General features: G+C 42.1%; 1 protein-coding gene across 5 annotated transcripts in view; it reads left to right on the plus strand.

The window, feature by feature from the left end:
- Positions 1 to 18,038, plus strand: part of ACSL1 (acyl-CoA synthetase long chain family member 1) — a 1,450,848-nt gene that overhangs the window by 371,346 nt on the left and 1,061,464 nt on the right. For all 5 annotated transcript variants that reach the window (XM_044089832.1, XM_044089833.1, XM_044089830.1 and 2 more), the window contains one exon: positions 10,053 to 10,085. In XM_044089832.1, coding sequence (XP_043945767.1) covers positions 10,053 to 10,085 — 33 coding nt within the window. The remainder of the gene's footprint in view (positions 1 to 10,052; positions 10,086 to 18,038) is intronic.

The following is an 18,038-nucleotide window of genomic DNA, read 5'->3' on the forward strand; positions in this document are numbered from 1 at the left end:
TAGGAGGCATCCATGGCTAAGGGAGCAAGAAACCCCCCCAGAGCCTGTAAAGTCCAAACTTTTGGACACTCCCTTGGCTAAGGAGTCACTGTTTGGCCCACAAGCAATAGCTATCTCAAAGAGTTGGAGGACAGAGCTAAGTCAAGCCAGACAACCAAATCCTTGTGTAGGTACAGCCCCCACGCTTCTGTAGAAACTACCCCTCCAAGCTTTGCACTTTCTTCCGGAGCCACTACAGACAAAAGTAAGGCCCACAGGCTAAGGGGCCACACTCAGCACCAGGGATTCAGCCAAGACTATTCATCTACCTCATCACCATGGATTTCCTCCTACCCAGGTCCTTGGGAGGGAACAGTTGTGATTCTTTCACAGCTTGTAACCCCCCACAAAGAGAAAGAATGTCACTTTTCAAACAATCTGGCCCTTTTTCTTTTTCAGTCTTAGGATTTCTCTGTGTCCTTTGCATGGGTTTCAGCCTTTACCCCTCTTAAACTATGTCCTACACTAAGGGTTTTCTAGGGACCCCTGTCCTCTTAGTACACTTATTTCCCAGCAGGGGAATCTAGCTGAGGATTACTGGATCTTTAACTAACTCCAAATTTTGACTATTCTTACCTCCCTCTTTTGACTACTTCAGTGCCTCTCTAGGCAGTAACATAGCACTTGGCCACTAGCGTGGCATTACTCCACTCAGACTTGGTTACAAACCGACCTTAGTTGCTTCAGAGCACCCCTAAGAGATTCACTGACACAAGGTTCAGAGTTTCATTCTCACCTTGGGAAAACTGAATTGAGAAAGACATAGATTGGCATTTTAAGAAGCTGGCCAACTTTTCTGCTAAGAACCCGGAATCTGAAGCTCACCCTCAAAGAGTAATCTGTTCTAGGGTGGGAACCCTTTTGACCCTAACCTTCCTTCTACAGGCAAGGCCCCCCCCAGCCAACAGTTCAGTGCATGACACACAGGCCGGACATGTGACTTAAATCCTTGCTACTTTGGAGGCAGAATTGGTGGATATACGGTGCTTATGAGAAGCCAAAGTAGAGCATGCTTTCTGTTATGGGTTCAGGGAAACATCCTCAACTTCCACAAATTAAATCTTCCTACAGACCGTGTCTTCTCCTAACTCTAGTGGACTTTGCCATCTTAGCCATTTCCATCTACCTGCTCCCCAAGCCAGGATGCATATGAAGACCTCTGTGGCACCTTCACAAGGTAGGTGGCCAACAGCCAAAACAACTTTTGGTCAGAAAACTTAAAAGGGCATTCATGTGTAGTATACCTAGGTCTTTCCTCTAACCTCAAGCCTTCCACCCAGCTAACACCAATATCAAACTTTAAACCTCCAGGGACTACTTCAGTTACTAACATAAAGGAATTGGACACCATGTTGTACAGTAGGAGCTTTGATCAGCTCAAAGGGTTTCTCTTGCACCCAAAATAGAAATCAAACCCAAAGGTGCTAGTCGTGCTCACCGAAAATTACACATTCACATATGGCACAAAAATCTGAGGAAGAAAACCATCCCTACCCTCACCGTCTAGCTATAGGGATATATTTGCAGTCCCCCTCAGCTTAACCCTAGGGGATAGCACTGGTGGACTCAGTTCATCCAAAGGGTGCTCTACCAAAAAGCAGACTAATCAGAAACCTGTAGGCACCCTCAAGTGGCGGTTGCTTGGGAGGTTCCTCTCATCTTGGCTGAGGGATGGGGAACCCGCAGATGGTACTCTTCACCACTAGGGAAGTACACAGTGAAAGTAGGCTTTCATAACAATGTCCTCTTTCCCAAGAACACCCAGACATCACAAAACTGCTGGATATTCTTATAACACCAGTTTGACCTATCCTATTCTGGTACTTTCTTCTCCTTAACCTTTCTGCTAACCCTCTCCCTGTTAGCTTGGAGCATACCTTCTTACTCTGTCTGTTGCTGTCGGGGTGGGGGGACATCTGACTCTGTGGCTTCAGGTGCCACTACACTGATGTCGGAGACGTAACTCAGGCACCCAAGTAGGATCCTGGGAGCACTTCCTCTCTTTCCCCACTTCCATGCATTAGCTTGTACAGGATATCTTAGGGGAAGCCAGGTGGCCTAGCTCCAGAAAAGCCTGGGCAACATAATATGAAGGCTTTTGTACTGGGGGTGTACAGTTCTGTCAGAACCCCAACAGGGCCAAAATCCCTGATGTTCTTCGTGTTTCACTGTTGCAGTCATCACACTTGGGTTATCTGCCTGCAGGTAGCCCTCAGTCGGCCTAAATACTAGAGTCTTGGGATTTCTGCATCTGATGCTGTTGGCTCTTCCATGATGTCAGGTCTTCAGGGGTATAAAACATGCAGCCGACGCCATTATATCAGCTTTTCTTGCCACGTGGGAGCCAGAAGCAGAAGGCAAGTGCCAGTCGACCGCTACCTGAAATTTTCGTTTTTCGAGTTTCAAATCTGAAGTCTTCTAAAGCTAAGTATCCCGTTGGGTATCCTTTTTTCTTGCTCTAATCGGTGTCAGAAAAAGTTAACAATTATCTTGCCTGTGGAAAGCAAATACCTCACAGAGATTTTCGTTGTTACTGCGTCATCTGTTTAGGCCCAGACCACGACGTTCCTCACTGTAAGTTTTGTACCTTGTTTAATGCGCAAACTGTTCTTCATCGGGCTATCTTTGTCACTAAATTCTGTCGCTCTTGTTCTCCATTTTCCAAAATGGCTTCCATAAGCTGTCCAACTGACTATCTTCCGAGAAGACTTAAGGATAAACACAGAGACAGACCGCATAGGTCCAAAACTGCCGATAATTCCATTAAGCTAGTCGCCAATTTGCCGGTACTCAGTGAGGCGCTTTTACAGCCCTGATACCAGCTTCTACAGATTCGCAGGCCTCCGCTGAGACCTATTCGGAGTCCAGTATGCCGCGAGATGCTTCTTCGACTATGGAACTTGTGGATGTCTCTACCTTGGATGGGTCCGGAGCTGCTGTGCAGGCACCAGCTTGTGAGGGTGTATTCTGACCTTCCGATGTTCGCATTAAGCCTACTGCTTTGTTTTTTACTAAAAATACAGAGTTTATCAGGCCCAGAGTTTGCACTATGCCTAGAAAACTGATGCCCAAAGAGCATGCTCAAGCTCCATTGCCACAGAAACAAATGCTTAGAATGGCTGAAGAACTTATAACTTTACTTAGGGGAAGCCAGCCTTCTACAGACCATGTGTCCGATGACTCTGATCCCTCTGATTACCAGGACATACCATTATCTACCTATGAGGATTCAGATGCAGAGGATTCCATACCCTCTGCCTCCCCTCCAGAGGACTTTTCTTTTGGTGAAACCTTGCATACTTTGAGAGCATTTCCACTGGGAATGCCAGGACTACCCTCAGTCCAAAAAGAGACTCAGAATTTTTAGACTTGCCTCAGCACAGGCCTCTACCTAAACCCCCTGTCCTGGACACTGTAGATGCTGTCTTCATGGAATCCAGTCTTACTGCTGATACTTTACCATCAGCTCCTAGAAAGCCTGACAGGTACTACAGAGTACCTGACTCTCACAAATTTCTCTTTAAGAATCCCACTGCGGATCCAGAGACTATTTCCCAGGGACCTAAAGCCATTAAGGCTACTATAGCCAAAAACCCTACCCCTTCGGACAGGGATTCTAGAGCTTTAGACAGATGGGGTAAGAAGGTCTATACCTCTGCAACTCTTGCCATCAGGGCTTTGAATTGCCAGTTTCACATGTTGAAGTACCAGCAGCATATTATGGAACTCATTAAACAAAAAATGTTGCTTCCAGATTGTACAGAAAATAAAGATTTACAGCAGTTAATGCATTCTGCAAACCAAGTTAGTAAACTTACTTTGCAGTGTGGTTTTGATGCCTTAGAAGCATCTTGCAGGGCTGCTGTCACTGGGTCTGTACTGAGAAGGCATGCTTGGCTGAAGGAGCAAATCTTGCCAGACCATATCAAAGCAAAATTACTAGAAGATCCATTAAACCAAGAAAGGTTGTTTGGCACAAAAGCAGAATAAGTTCTTAAAAAGATGGAGGAAAAAGCTAAATCTATGCAAACTGTTAAAGATTTCTTACTGGTGCAGCCACCTAGATTTGGTAGGCATTGGTCTTCTAAAAACTGGTCCTTTCCAGTTCCTCCCAGGCATTCTCAGTCCAAACCCAGGGGGCAACAGGCCACCAAAACTACAGTCACAGGGTATGTAGAGATCTAAACAATGGAGTGCTCCCTCCTCTAAAACAGGGAGTGGTAAGCCACCCCGTTATGGAAAAAGTTCACAATGACTTGTCTATCTTCCTTACCAGCAAAGCCCTGGTACTTGCACCCCTAGGAGGAAAACTCACCCTGCATGCACAAAACTGGATGTCCATTACCCAGGACAGATGGGTCCTAAACATTGTATCCCAGGGATACATATTCTACTTCCACTCACTGCCAACCCCAAGTGGGTTGCCAGATCTTCCTCCAAACCAGTGGGCAGAGGCTCAAAAGCAAGTACTTTCTCTTCTCAGTATCAGGGCTATTCAGCCTGTGCCAGTAGAGCAAAGAGGACAGGGTTTCTACTCCAGACTATTCCTGGTGCCCAGAAAAGTGGGCTCTTGGTGCCCTATCCTAGATCTATCAATTCTCAACACCTTCCTAGTGGTCCCAAAATTCAAAATGTTGACTCTGCAGCAGCTTCTTCCTATGCTAGCCAAGGACGCCTGGCTAGTCACCCTAGACTTAAAGAAGCTTATCTGCACATCCCCATAAGGAAATCTTGCAGAAAATATCTACTTTTCAGGGCAGGCTCTATGCACTATGAGTTCTCTGCACTTCCTGTTGGCTTATCTACTGCACCCAGAGTATTCACAAAGTGCTTGGCTCCAGCCATTGCATACTGCAGGCAGAGAAATATTCAAATTTACCCATACTTGGACGATTGCCTGATTCAGGCGGACAGTCAGGAATTGCTACTTCAGCACCTGGCATTTGTAAAGAGACTTCTAACTTCTCTGGGGTACACCATCAACGAAAAGAAATCACAACTGGCGCCCAACCAAAAGATTGTATTCCAGGGAGCAAACTTGAACACAACTTCCCAGATGACATTTCTCACTCCAGAATAACAGGCTTATTTGACAAACTACTTCAAACTAATGGCCACCAAAACCCAGCTATCTGCAAGAAAAATACTGCAAGCCCCAGGGCTAATTCCATATGCAAGACTGCATATGAGGAAACTTCAATGGTACTTAAAAAGTCTCTGGTGTGAACATTCTCTGGGCCTGGAAACACTGATTCGTATCATTCCTTGTCTAAGGGCCGAGTTCCTTTGGTGGGCAGAGGCATGCAACCACAACAAGGGACTTCCTTTCTCCCAACCCCTCACCGCCAAAACCCTTGCAACAGACTCGTCAGACTATGTGTAGTGGGGGGGGGCTCACATGGCAGGCAAATGGAGCCCAGAATAAATTCCCCTGCATATCAATCAAAAGGAAGTGTTAGCTGTACAGAATGGTCTGATAGCCTTCAAATACCTTATCCTTCCAGGACAACTCCTGATAGATGACACCACAGTTATGTGGTACATAAACAAGCAGGGGGGAACTCATTCCTACCCTCTTTGCAGGTTAGCCATGACCCTGTGGAACACAGCCCTGAGCAACCAAGTGCCCCAGCAAGCTCAATTCCTGCCAGGCAAACAAAAGTTACTGGCAGACGACTTAAGAAGAAATCTATTGGACCCACACCAGGGAAGCTGGAACCCAACTCAAACTTCTAATCCACAGATGGGGGGCACCAGAGGTGGACCTCTTCGCCTCCCCCCAAAGCCATCAATTGAGCAAATTTTGCACCAGAAATCCCAACAGCCAAGCGTGGAAAGTGGATGCCCTATCCTTTACATGGGAAAACCTCTCGATTTATGCCTTTCGCCCTCTGCCCCTCCTCTCAAAAGTACTACTCAAGATCAAACAGGACAGGCCAAGGGCAATCCTTATTGCCCCAGACTGGCCATGCCAGCACTGGTACCCACTCCTACGCAGCTTGACAACAGTGCCACCCTTGCACCTACATGAGATCCCCTTCCTTCTGTCCCAGCAGGAGGGACAGATTTTGCATCCACAGCTGCAAACCCTGAACCTTGCAACCTGGCTTATCCCCTGAATACACCACCAGCAACCCTCAGCAAACAGGTGCTGGATGTTATCCTTGAGGCCAGAAGGCCTAGTACTAGGAAATCCTATTCAGAAAAGTGGAAAATATATTGTTGTTGGAGCCAGTCTCAGGGGATAGGACACAGCTGTGCCCACCTTACCTCAAATCCTAGATTCCCTAGCAGAGCTCTACTCCACAAAGACCTATCCTTCTCATCAATTAAAATTCATGCCTCTGCCGTCTCAGCTCAGTACAATACTGAGCCACCTCTGTTTTCTCACCCTCTCATCAAACAGCTCCTGAGAGGAGCTAACAATTTAAGGCCGCTGAGGAGAGCTCCCACCCCTGCCTGGGACCTTAACTTTGTACTAGAGAAGCTCACACTTCCCCCTTTTTGAGCCTGCTGCTACAGCAGAGTTAAAATTCCTCTCTTGGAAAACGGCCTTACTCCTAGCTATCACTTCAGCTGGAAGAGTGTTTGAGTTACAGGCACTAATGGCTGTGGAACCCTTCATTATTTTCCATGCAGGCAGAGTTTCAGGACTTAACCCATCATTTATGCCCAAGGTGGTGTCCAGTGTGGCCCTAAACCAATCCATCCATTTACCAATCTTTTTCCCTAATCCTCAGAATAAAAGGGAAACAATTTTGCACTCCTTGGATGTGCACAGACAGCTCAGGTTCTACCTTGACAGAACTAAACCTTTCAGAAAATCTGACCATCTGCTAGATAGCTTCGCTACAGGGGCAGAGGGCAAGGCCATTTCAAAGCAAACCATTTCCAAATGGATAGCACACTGCATCCATTTCTGCTACAAACACCATGGAAAACCTACCCCACAGGGGATCAGAACTCATTCCACTAGGACTACCTGAACCTCTACAGCATTCCTCAGGGGAGTCCCTACCAGGGACATCCTGGAAGCTGCAACCTGGAGTTCTGTACACACCTTCACCAAGCATTACCACTTACCTGTTTTTTTCTAACTCCAGAGCTGGCTTTGCCACAGCAGTCTTACAAGGCCTGCTAGCCAGCCCCAATACTTTTTGACTGCCTCCACCCTTCCTCAGCTTTGGGAGTCAACCCAAGTGTGATGACTGCAACAGTGAAACGCTAAGAACATAGTACATTTCTGTACACTTACCATAAATGTAGATGTTCGAGTGTATTCACTGTTGCAGTCCTGGTTACCCTCCCTCCAGCCCCCTGACTTTTCTATTCTTTCCACCTATCCTCTTTTTGGCCATATCTTATGGCAGTGGTATTTACTTTCTACTGGAGGTGTTCCACACCATGTAATTGCTTCCTATTTTGGGGGATCCTGACATCTGGGGCAGGAAAAACTGATGTAATGGCATTGGCTGCATGGTTTATACCCCTGGTGACCTGACGTCATGGAAGAGGCGACAGCATCCGATGCAGAAATCCCAAGTCTCTGGTATTTGGGCCAACTGAGGGCTACCTGCAGGCAGATAACCCAAGTGTGATGATTGCAACAGTGAATACAATCAAACATCTACATTTATGGTAAGTGTACACAACTGTACTTTCCTGCTGGTCCTACTCTCAAATCCTCTTTCTCTAGGCTTTTTTCACCCATCCTGCAAAGCTTAGGCTTCAGCTTTTTCAGCCTTGTACTCGCACTCGCCTACCTTCCCCCACCCTCTAGTGTAGGGCCTTCCATTCCTGACCCCCAAGGTGAAACTCCTACACCATCTTGCTACTTAATCCTTGTCTTAGAAAAAATAATAATCTTCTGCCACTGAATCCTGCATGCTTGTTTCCTATCTCTCCAGTTGGGGGATCTCTGACTCTCTAGGGCTTTTGATCCTAATCCTACCATCAAGCCTAGCTGGGAACTGATGCCACCTTTTTTTCTAGCCAGGTACCTACCTCTTTTCTCTCCAAATCCCCAGTGCTGAGGGAAGTGTACCCTTCATTGCTGAAAACTTCTATAGGTGGCTCCCATACTACATGGCCACTGAAACTCTTCAGATTTTTCTAGCCATTGAAATTTTTACCAGTGGTTCCCTCAATGGAGGAGATCTGTTTCTTGCAGTCCATTTCCAAAGGGATCGCTTTCTCCCTGTCTCTTCCCTGATGCACTCTTTCTATCAGGGAAGGAGATCTCCTGTGTCTGGAAAGGCCCTTTCCATTGGGACAGCTGGACCCTCTACTACCTCAATGAAGGGCATACCTACTAAGAGAAAGAGAAGCCTGCCATCTGATCTTCTGTACTCTTTAACACCAGACACTACTCCAGTTCAGTTCTTAACACGGTTTTCCCTTTCTCATCCTACTTCACCACCTCTCCTCTTTTAAGCTTTGGGAAACTTCCTACAAGGCAGGACTGCAACAGTGAAACACGAAGAACATAGTACAGTTGTGTACACTTACCATAAATGTGTCTTCTAGTGTATTCACTGTTGCATTCATCTTTCCCTCCTTCACCCCATAGCTTTCAAGGAGGCTATTACATTTTCTTATGTACCAAGAATCCCTCCTCTACACTCTTGTCTGCCTAGGAAACCTGGCCCTATCCATCGGGTCTTGACCTGCTGTTCCATGTGCCATGGACCCCTACTCTCCACTTCCTCTTGCCTATAGAGATCCTTGACTTATCCATCTAGCCTTGACCTGTTGCTTCTGTTGGGGGGGGGCTCTGAACTACAGGAGAAAGAAAGCAACTGAGGTAATGAAGTAGGCAGACTCCACTTATACCCCAGTGTATTGATGTCAGTCAAGTGCGTCCACCAGCCATAGGAGGAAGGAAGACTTTCAGTTTGGTAGTCAGGTCAGCCAAGGGCTTCCATGGTAGGACATCGCACAAGGCAAATCTGCAACAGTAAATAAACTTTTAACATGTACATTTATGGTAAGTGTACATAACTGTATTTTGTCCCATGTGGAGTACCAACAGGCACCACCCCCTACAGCTGCTACTACTCATGAGTGTAAGTGTTTCACAAAATGGTCATCTGTATCATCCAGGCATCCTTTAGGGGTTTTTCTCATGTTAGTTTAATCCCCACCCATTTGGTGGCCGATCTGCATGCCTGCTGAAGTTGGGGCCTTCTACACCATTCCTGAAGTCATGTATGTACTTCCATAAAGTGCTTTATGGATATAGCAAGTATGAACTGATTGACTAAGCCAAGTGCATGTCCCTGGCCTATAAGTGTTTGTCAGTGACACTTGTCTATTGGTGGGTGCATGTAGCGCAGTGGGCTATACCCACCCAACAACGTGCGAGTGGTCAGTTGCTCACTGCTACCATCGTAAGATGTCTCATCCAGTGCCAGTCATTGATGTCTATTAATTTCAATCATGAGAAGACCTCATTTATAAATTGCAAAAGACTCCTATAGTGACGCATCGAACTGCCACTTTCATCAGTAGAGTTTACTGGGCATTAGGGATTAAATTAAATTGCCAGGCCTTTCTTCCCTTTTGTGCACATCAGTCACACCTACAGATAATTTGGGTATCACCACTTTACTTACCGTATGTAATTGGAACATGGTAGGAAACTAAAGCACCTGTAGATAACCCACATGAGTATTCGGAAGGACACGCAGACTCTGCATGGAAGGCACCCCACTCAAGAAACAAACAGGGGAACCTCTTGCTGTGAGGTGACAATGTTGTTCACTGCTTGAAGTTTCATTTGATAACTTTTCAGTCACAGTAGACTGTTGTAGAGAGCATCATATTCATTTATGGCATTTTTGGTTTTCTTTATCCTGCTTCTAGTTAGTTAGTATTTGCTTTATATAGGAATTATTTTGTTTTGTACTGGATGTAGTAATTTACCTTTGGAATATTTATTACTGTTTACAGTGGTTGTCTTTATTTTATTAGTTGTAATATTTATGAATGCTTTGTTGTTTTTAATCATGCAGGAACTGGGAAGGGAGAACAGACACAAACCTGTGGTAAGTGGCAAGTTTCATTTTGTTAAATTATGTGCATGTGTTTGTGACGTAAAGCTTAACAGATTTACTATGAGGGACTGTGCCATTATTGCTAGTCATAGTAAGTAATAAAATGCCTTTAGCAATCTAGAGTTACTAGAATCTCTGGAGATGTCAGACAGCATTATGGCATAAATTCATTTCCTAGTACTTATAACTGTGAATTTTCTGATGTCTGTCACATATAGCATAGATTATGGCTTTAACTGCCTTTTCATCAGTAACAGCAGTGCAGCTCTCCATGTTTTTGTGTGTGTGTTGGGGGGGCAGGGGTTCTTTACATCAGGTTATCGTCTTAGTTTCCTGAAAAAGATGGTAATTGCAGTATTTTGAAAAAGCTTTTCTGGATCTCTCAGAATTTCCAAATATGGTCCAGGCATTTTATTCCCTTTTAAAAGAGTTTTTGGGAAGGTACTGGCTTGATTAGAGAACTTCTTAACCATCTGCACTATATACAAGGCTCTTCACTTGATATTTGAGGATGGGAGCATAGCAGAAGGAAGGAATACATTGTTTTCTCCTTGCAAGAAAATGTTATCCATTTGTCTTGATCTTAAAATGAACATGGCTTGTGCCACTGTTAATTTTTAACAGTTTGATTGAACTTAGTAAAACATTGAGTAAGGGGAGTGGACAAGCTGTTTTTTTAACTTTAAGAGTAGATACCAAAGACTTTCTGGTCCCTTTAGAATATATTTTTCTGAAAGCTTAATCTTAACATTTTCATCATTTTTGCCATTTTATTTAAGTAGGCTGCTGCTGGGAAAACTCATCTGAAGTGTAAGGATTGAATTTTCATATTTATATGGCTGACAAGTCAGGAGGATCCTGCGCCACTACAAGCATTGACAGTCCAAGCTTTTTACCATGTTGGGTTTGTTCCACAACTGTCTGTTGTTCATATTGGTGGATGGCAAGATTTTCTAAATAGTGGATTTTTGGTTAGGATTTATTGGTAGCAATTTTTTTTTTTTTTTTTTGAGCAGGTTGCCAGTGTCCTTAAATTAGCAAGATGCATACAAAGTATTGCTGGTGGCCTTGAGTCCCTTCAAGTCTTACTGCTACCTCTTTCCTGTTCAAAGCAGCTTAGAATCCCCTTAACAAATAACATTGTATCATAGGCTTAGGCAGTACACCTCAGGGCCTTGGCACCCCTCTTCAGTTTTGTATTTTCAAAAATTTGTTGCAAACAGATCTTTCACTTGTTACCAGTTTCTATTTTTTATCCGTCTATTCCTCCTTTTTACCCTTTTCATGGTTGTGCCCAGACACTGCTGTATACTCATGTCATATACCCACTTCTCTTCTATGTTTGTACACACCCATATTTGTAAGTCATTGTTCATATCCTCCCACCCGTACAAACCCTTCAAAGTTTCAGTAATTCTGTGCTGCTTGCTTTCTGTTGCTTTGTCTGCATTTGCACATTTTGCAGAGCTTGGCAACCCATCAAGTCGTCATAGTTCCTTCTCTCAGGCACCAGTCAGTGCTGGTTTAACACAACTGCTGTCTAACATTGGTCTTGTATGGAGTTTTTATAAAAACAAGAATTGGGTCATGCTCCTATTTGATGTCCTGCCCGCTCACAATAGATGCTTGATGGCATTTTTACACTGTGAGAAGTTTTTTTTTTTGAATAGGTTGTTTTCCTTGGCAGTAAGCATTTTCTTCGGTGTCCTTTAGAAATTAAGCTTTAAGCATTTATGGCAATACCAGTCATTTAAGTAATTTGTATGTTATTATCCAGTCTTAATATAAAATTCATCTGAACACTGGATGACCACCAAATGAAATGATGATGGGAAAGTCTGGAATTGGGAGGAATCTGAGAGTAAATCTGTAAACTGACACCTTGAAGTCTTTGCTGTTTGAATAGTCATATATTTGCATTTCTGTTGAAATATCTGAAATCTTTTGACAAAAGTTAAAGTTGCTGTGTGTAGTTTAGAATGAGTCCATATTGTGTACCCTTTGATGTTGAACGTTACCAATCTTAAGATGCTGAATGTAGGCCAAGCAATATATTGCCAGGGGCTGTGATATGGAGGGATAAGCCTATACATTATCATTTTAAGCTGATGTTAGCAGTTATGTCTTTCCCCACACTACTACTTGACATTTCTTCAAGTAAGTCATTTGAGTATTCAGAGTATGAGCACATAATTCTGAATTCACCTTGCATTTGTGAGCTTAGCAGGTGGAAAGTGACAATCTCTTAAATGTTTTCTGTTCTATTTTTTCGTTGTGGTGAAGCAAAGGTAATCCAGAAAAGTCAAGTCAGCTCTGATATCCCACCTGTGACCCAGAGAGTGACAGGACTAATACAATCACTTTAGCAGATTCTGTTTGATATTCTCTCTGTGGGAGGAATAAAGACACTTGAAGTGTCAGTAAGTTTATTCAGTTAATAGGTAGATGGATGAGTTCTAACACTTTCATTTTTTTTCTCTAAACATGGGCATAAAAAGCCTGCACAAAAACTTCTAATGTCCCAAACTGTACTTACATTTTCTGCCTACTTGGGCACATCCATGAGCTATATCAAAACAAGCAATGTGACTTCGATTGTAAGCTCTTTCTCTGGAAGCTTGTATTTTTCAATAAAGGAGAGTCACCAAGTATGGTTTGGACTACTTACCTTGCATATAAAAAGGTCTGTTTTCAATAGGAAGGACAGAGCTTTTCACATAAATCTTGGATATGAACCTCTTAAAAGCAGGCTCTATAATCTTTTTAGCCAAACGAGGAGATTAGTCTTTCATAATGTATTTCAGGAAGTACGAGTCCTGTAGAAGTGGCACAGCCTCTTTTGTCACACGTGAGGTAAGACTGGAAAAAATTCTGTAGTCTAGTTTTCATAATATGCTTCTAAGAATGAGCCCCGTAAAGACAGGCGTATTGCATCTGATACAAGCAGGTTAACATCTGTGAATAGCCACGTAAAAGCAGGCATATATCCAGTGATCAGAACTGTAAGCCGCTCTGATGAAAGTGCTTTCTTTATAGTCCTATAATGTTGTTCATGGTATGTGGTCATGCTTTTGAATGATCTCTCTCTGTATGTTTGTTAAATAGAAGAAAACCTTGAAGTTCAACAGGCTGCTGACCTGGTAAACCCTCATGGGGTTTAACCATTAAACTTTGAGATTGCCTCCTTGTTTTTCCATCTCCTAGATGTTCTCCAGACAGCTCCCTTGGACCTTCCCACCACAGTCTATAGCCACCATTAAATAACTGACTTGTTGAATGTAATGTTTTAGAACAAGAGCACATACAGCTGCCTATATAATTGAGTAAACGTCTTGAAACTTTAACAAGACGTCTTTATATCTCCTGCAGTGAGGGCATCAGAGTCTCTCGTAGATATTTATATTTTTTGTGTTTGGGAATGACTGCTTCAATATTTGGCATCAAATAGTCATCTTCCCCCAATAAAATTTTATTCAAAACTTCCATTAACACCATATGCAACTATTTTGTACAACTGTCATGTGTAGCAAGTCAAATGTAGAGACAAAGGAAAGAAACACAGACAAGAAGGCAACAACATAAAGCTGCTTCAAGCACTCCATCTAGTAACCATTTGAGCTACTGTGCAGTGTTATGTATTATCAAAACTTATGGTAACTAAGTATGCCTTTGTACAAAACTCATTGTGACCCTAAATTATTCATCTTCATCCAAGTCCAGTAATACCATTTATTATGGATTTTTGAAGATAATCTAGTAGTCATATACAGTGGATATAAAATGTATGCACACCCCTGTTAAAATGCCAGGTTTTTGTGATATAAAAAATGAGACTACACTAAATCATTTCAAAACGTTTCCCACTTTTAATGTGACCTGTAACCTGTACAGTTAAATTGAAAAACATACAAATCTGTTGGGGGGAAAATATAAAAAATAAAAAAACATACAATAAGCTGGTTGCTTAAGTGTGCACACCCTTAAACTAATACTTTGTTGAAGCATCTTTTGATTTAATTACAGCATTCAGTCTTCTTGGGTAGAAGTCTTATCAGCATGGCACATCCTTGCAAAAGCTTTCCAAATCTGTCAAATAGAGAGGGCATCTCTTGTGCACAGGCCTCTTCAGGTCACCTATCAGATTTTCTGTTGGATTTAGGTCTGGGCTCTGGCTGGGCCATTCCAAAACTTGAATTTTCTTCTGGTGAAGCCATTCTTTTGCTGATTTGGATGTATGCTTGGGGTCATTGTCATGTTGAAAGGTGAAATTCCTTTTCATCTTCAGCTTTCTAGCAAATGCCTAAAGGTTTTGCGCCAAAAGTGACTGGTATTTGGAACTGTTCATAATTCCCTCCACCTTAACTAAAGTCCCAGTTCCAGTTGAAGAAAAGCAACCCCAAACCATGATACTGCCCACCACTATGCTTCACTGTGGGGATGGTGTTCTTTTGGTGATGCAAAATGTTGTTTTTGTGCCAAATGTACCTTTTGAAATTGTGGCCAGAAAGTTCAACCTTGGTCTCAACAGATCGTAATATGTTTTCCCACATGCTTTTGGGAGACTTGATGTATTGTTTTGCAAAATTTAGCCAGGCCTGGATGTTTTTCTGTGTAAGAAATGGCTTCCATCTTGCAACCCTACCCCTTATCCCAGACATATGGGAGATTGTTGTCACATGTAGTACACAACCAGTACTTACTAGAAATTCCTGCAGCTCCTTCAGTGTTACTGTACTTCTCTTGGCAGCCTCCCTGACCATTTTTGTATTGTCTTTTCATCAATTATAGAAGGATGTCCAGTTCTTTGCAATGCCACTGTTGTCCCATATTTTCTCCACTTTTTGACTGTCTTAATTGTGTTCCATGGTATAGTCAATGCTGTGGAAATATTTTTTGTACCCTTCTCCTGACTGATGCCTTTCAACAGTGAGATCCCTTTGATGCTTTGTAAGCTCTCTGCGAACCATGACTTTTGCTGTAGCAGGCAACTGAGTAAATGTCAGGAAAATCCTACTAGGACAGCTGAACTTTATTTGGGGTTAATCAGAGTCCCTCTAATTGATGGCAGGTGTGTACCCAAGAAGACTGAATGCTGTAATTAAATCAAAAGGTGCTTCAACAAAGTATTAGTTTAAGGGTGTGCACACATAGGCAACCAGCTTATCGTATGTTTTTTATTTTTTATATTTTTCCCCCTAAAAGATTTTTTTTGTTCAATTGAATTGTACATGTGAATAGGTCACATTAAAGGTGGGAAAAGTTTTGAAATTATTTATTGTGGTCTCATTTTTGTATATCACAAAAACCTGGCATTGTAACGGGTGTGTACACTTTTTATATCCATTGCAAACCATTTCAAGATATCTGAATTTGTTCAAAAGTTTCACTGGGGTCCTGACCAGTGGAATGAGTATTCTGTTTCCATTTGTGAGTTATGAACTTCTTTGCGATCAACATTAACAAGCAAGCCTTCATTCTCCTTTTAACATCTAGATCTTGATGTCCAGACCCCGGCAAAAGCCACTCCAAAGTAGTCGGGGAATAAACTTGTACCTAATTTTATTAAAAATATTCTCCAATTCTTTCCTAAGATCTACACTTGAACAATCCCTGAAAATGTGATGCCACTCTCCAAGTATCTGCTTAAGACCTCTCCAGCCATATGGACTGTCAGAAGGATAAACCTACATAGTCTTTTTTGAAAAGCCACTGCTAAATGGAAAAGTAAGTATCTTTTTGAAATATAATATCAAAGGACTCTATAATCCAAGTCCATGCTTCCCTGGGAGTAGATGCACCAAACTCCCTTTTCCTGTAAAAGCCTACATTTTTCTGTTTACTCTGGTGCCCAGTAAGATTTGTGTGCAACATCTATCACCTTTCTGTTACTGAAATTGCCACCTCCTCTTGCTAAAATCTAACCCAAAGGGGGGTACTTTTTGGGATTTGTGACTGGGCAAGAACTTTAATTTACTAGCTGTGGAAATCAAAATATCAAAAATATGCTTGCAGCCCCCCCACATACACGCACACCTGAAACTTGGCTGTAAAAGTCTGCCAAGAAATAAATGTGGTCTTGCGGCTGCTTCCAGAAACATGAATGTTTACATTTATCCAAGTCCCTCTTAACCAGTGTGAAAAAACAGCCCAATTTCCCAGTACCCCATGTTGGTGTTAATTCATTCAGCTAGCTAATTGTTCACATCAAAAAGCAAAGGAAGATCTTTTGAGGGATTAGTCAAGTAAACAGTCAAATTCTCTGCACAGAGTAAAAGTTTATACCAACAGCTGTAAAAGGGATAATCTTCAGTATTAGAATTGCTCAAATAAGAAGTCAAAGACTTTTATTGTACAGTAGAGTCTGTTATCCGAACACTAATTATCCAAAATGTCAGTTATCCATACAAACCTTCCATAGTTTTCGGGGAGGAAAAATAGTCTGAATATGTAAACATTATACATATTCTCTTGAAAATGTTTTTGAGCTTGTAGCCAGCTCATGTGTGAAAATATTTTTTATTGTCCACTGGAATCACTGAATGGTTGAAAAGTGTATTCCTGCATGCAGAAAAAAAAGATTTTAGAAGTTTTTTATCCGGTTCAATTATATGTTTAAACAGTTTGATTAACAAATTACCCTAGGTCCCAATCAGCTCGGATAATTGAGACTATACTGTATTGTAAATAAGGGAGATAGAGGACACCTTGTTGACATTCCATTGGCTGAGGTAGATGGGCTCCAGTTTCAATCCTAACAGAGGAGTCTGCATATAGTGATTTTAACACAAGGCTCTATGGGAATCACATATGAGCATAGTTAAGAACAAAATTAGTCTGTCAAACACCTTCTTGGTGTCTAGGCTCTTAAGAGGGGTTTTAGATATGTTAACCCCCTCTGTTAAAAGCATTGTCCTTAAGTTGGTGATGTCTTTCCAGAACAAACCCAGTTTAATTCAAGTGGATCAGTCCCAAAGAAAACTAGTCTAAGATGGGCATAAACAACTTTGTCATAATGTGGAATACAGATGAGTATGTACAGTGACACCAAGAGTTTTTTTTTTCCTGGTTCTAAATGACCAAGACAGTGACTATATTTTAAGAGCTAGAAATATCTGGTATGGGAATTTTCCAATCTGGCTGTTGCTTAAATGTTAATTTGACAACATTGTGGGTGATTTTGAACATCAAAGAGGTGACTTGTGAGGAGTCTAACCTAGAGCGGTCCAGCTGTCTAACATGGAAATGTTCTCTTTAGAACTGGAGATTGTGGACAGTTTTTAATAGTATTCAGAGTACTCTCAAAATCTCACTTGCTGGAAAAGTCTGTTTAGAAATGGGGCTTTGTAACTTGAATCTCATTCTGTCTGCTGTTTGCTATATTAGTGTGATAGCAAGAAATGTTTGATTGGAAGGCTAGGTTTCATATATTCTCGGCTTTAAGCCTCTTAGCTTGTTCCACTTAACCTCTATTGGTATGTGTGTGTGTGTGTATATATATATATATATATATATATATCTATATGTGTGTGTATGTGTGTGTGTATATATACATATATATATATATATATATATATATATATATATATATATATATATATATATATATATATATATACATATATATATATATATATATACATACACACACACACACACACACACACACACACACACACACACACACACAGTTCAGAGGTCAGGTCACAAGCAAGTAACATGTCTTGCTCCTCTATCAGTTCTACTGGCAGCCTCTGTTTTCAGAATACAGAGAGAGCAGCTTAGGAAATACATGTAAAGTATTGTTGCACTTCTTATCTAACATCTGCACCATTAACATGGGTATTTCCTAAGGTGCAGTGCCGGACACCCTTCGGTTTTCTTATCCATAAATGAGCTCATCTAGAACATATTCCCTCCCTAAACCTCACTATTTATACTGAGGGA

Source organism: Protopterus annectens, chromosome 12.part0 (assembly GCF_019279795.1).
Source record: "Protopterus annectens isolate FY-2018-M chromosome 12.part0, PAN1.0, whole genome shotgun sequence".
NCBI lineage: Eukaryota > Metazoa > Chordata > Ceratodontiformes > Protopteridae > Protopterus > Protopterus annectens.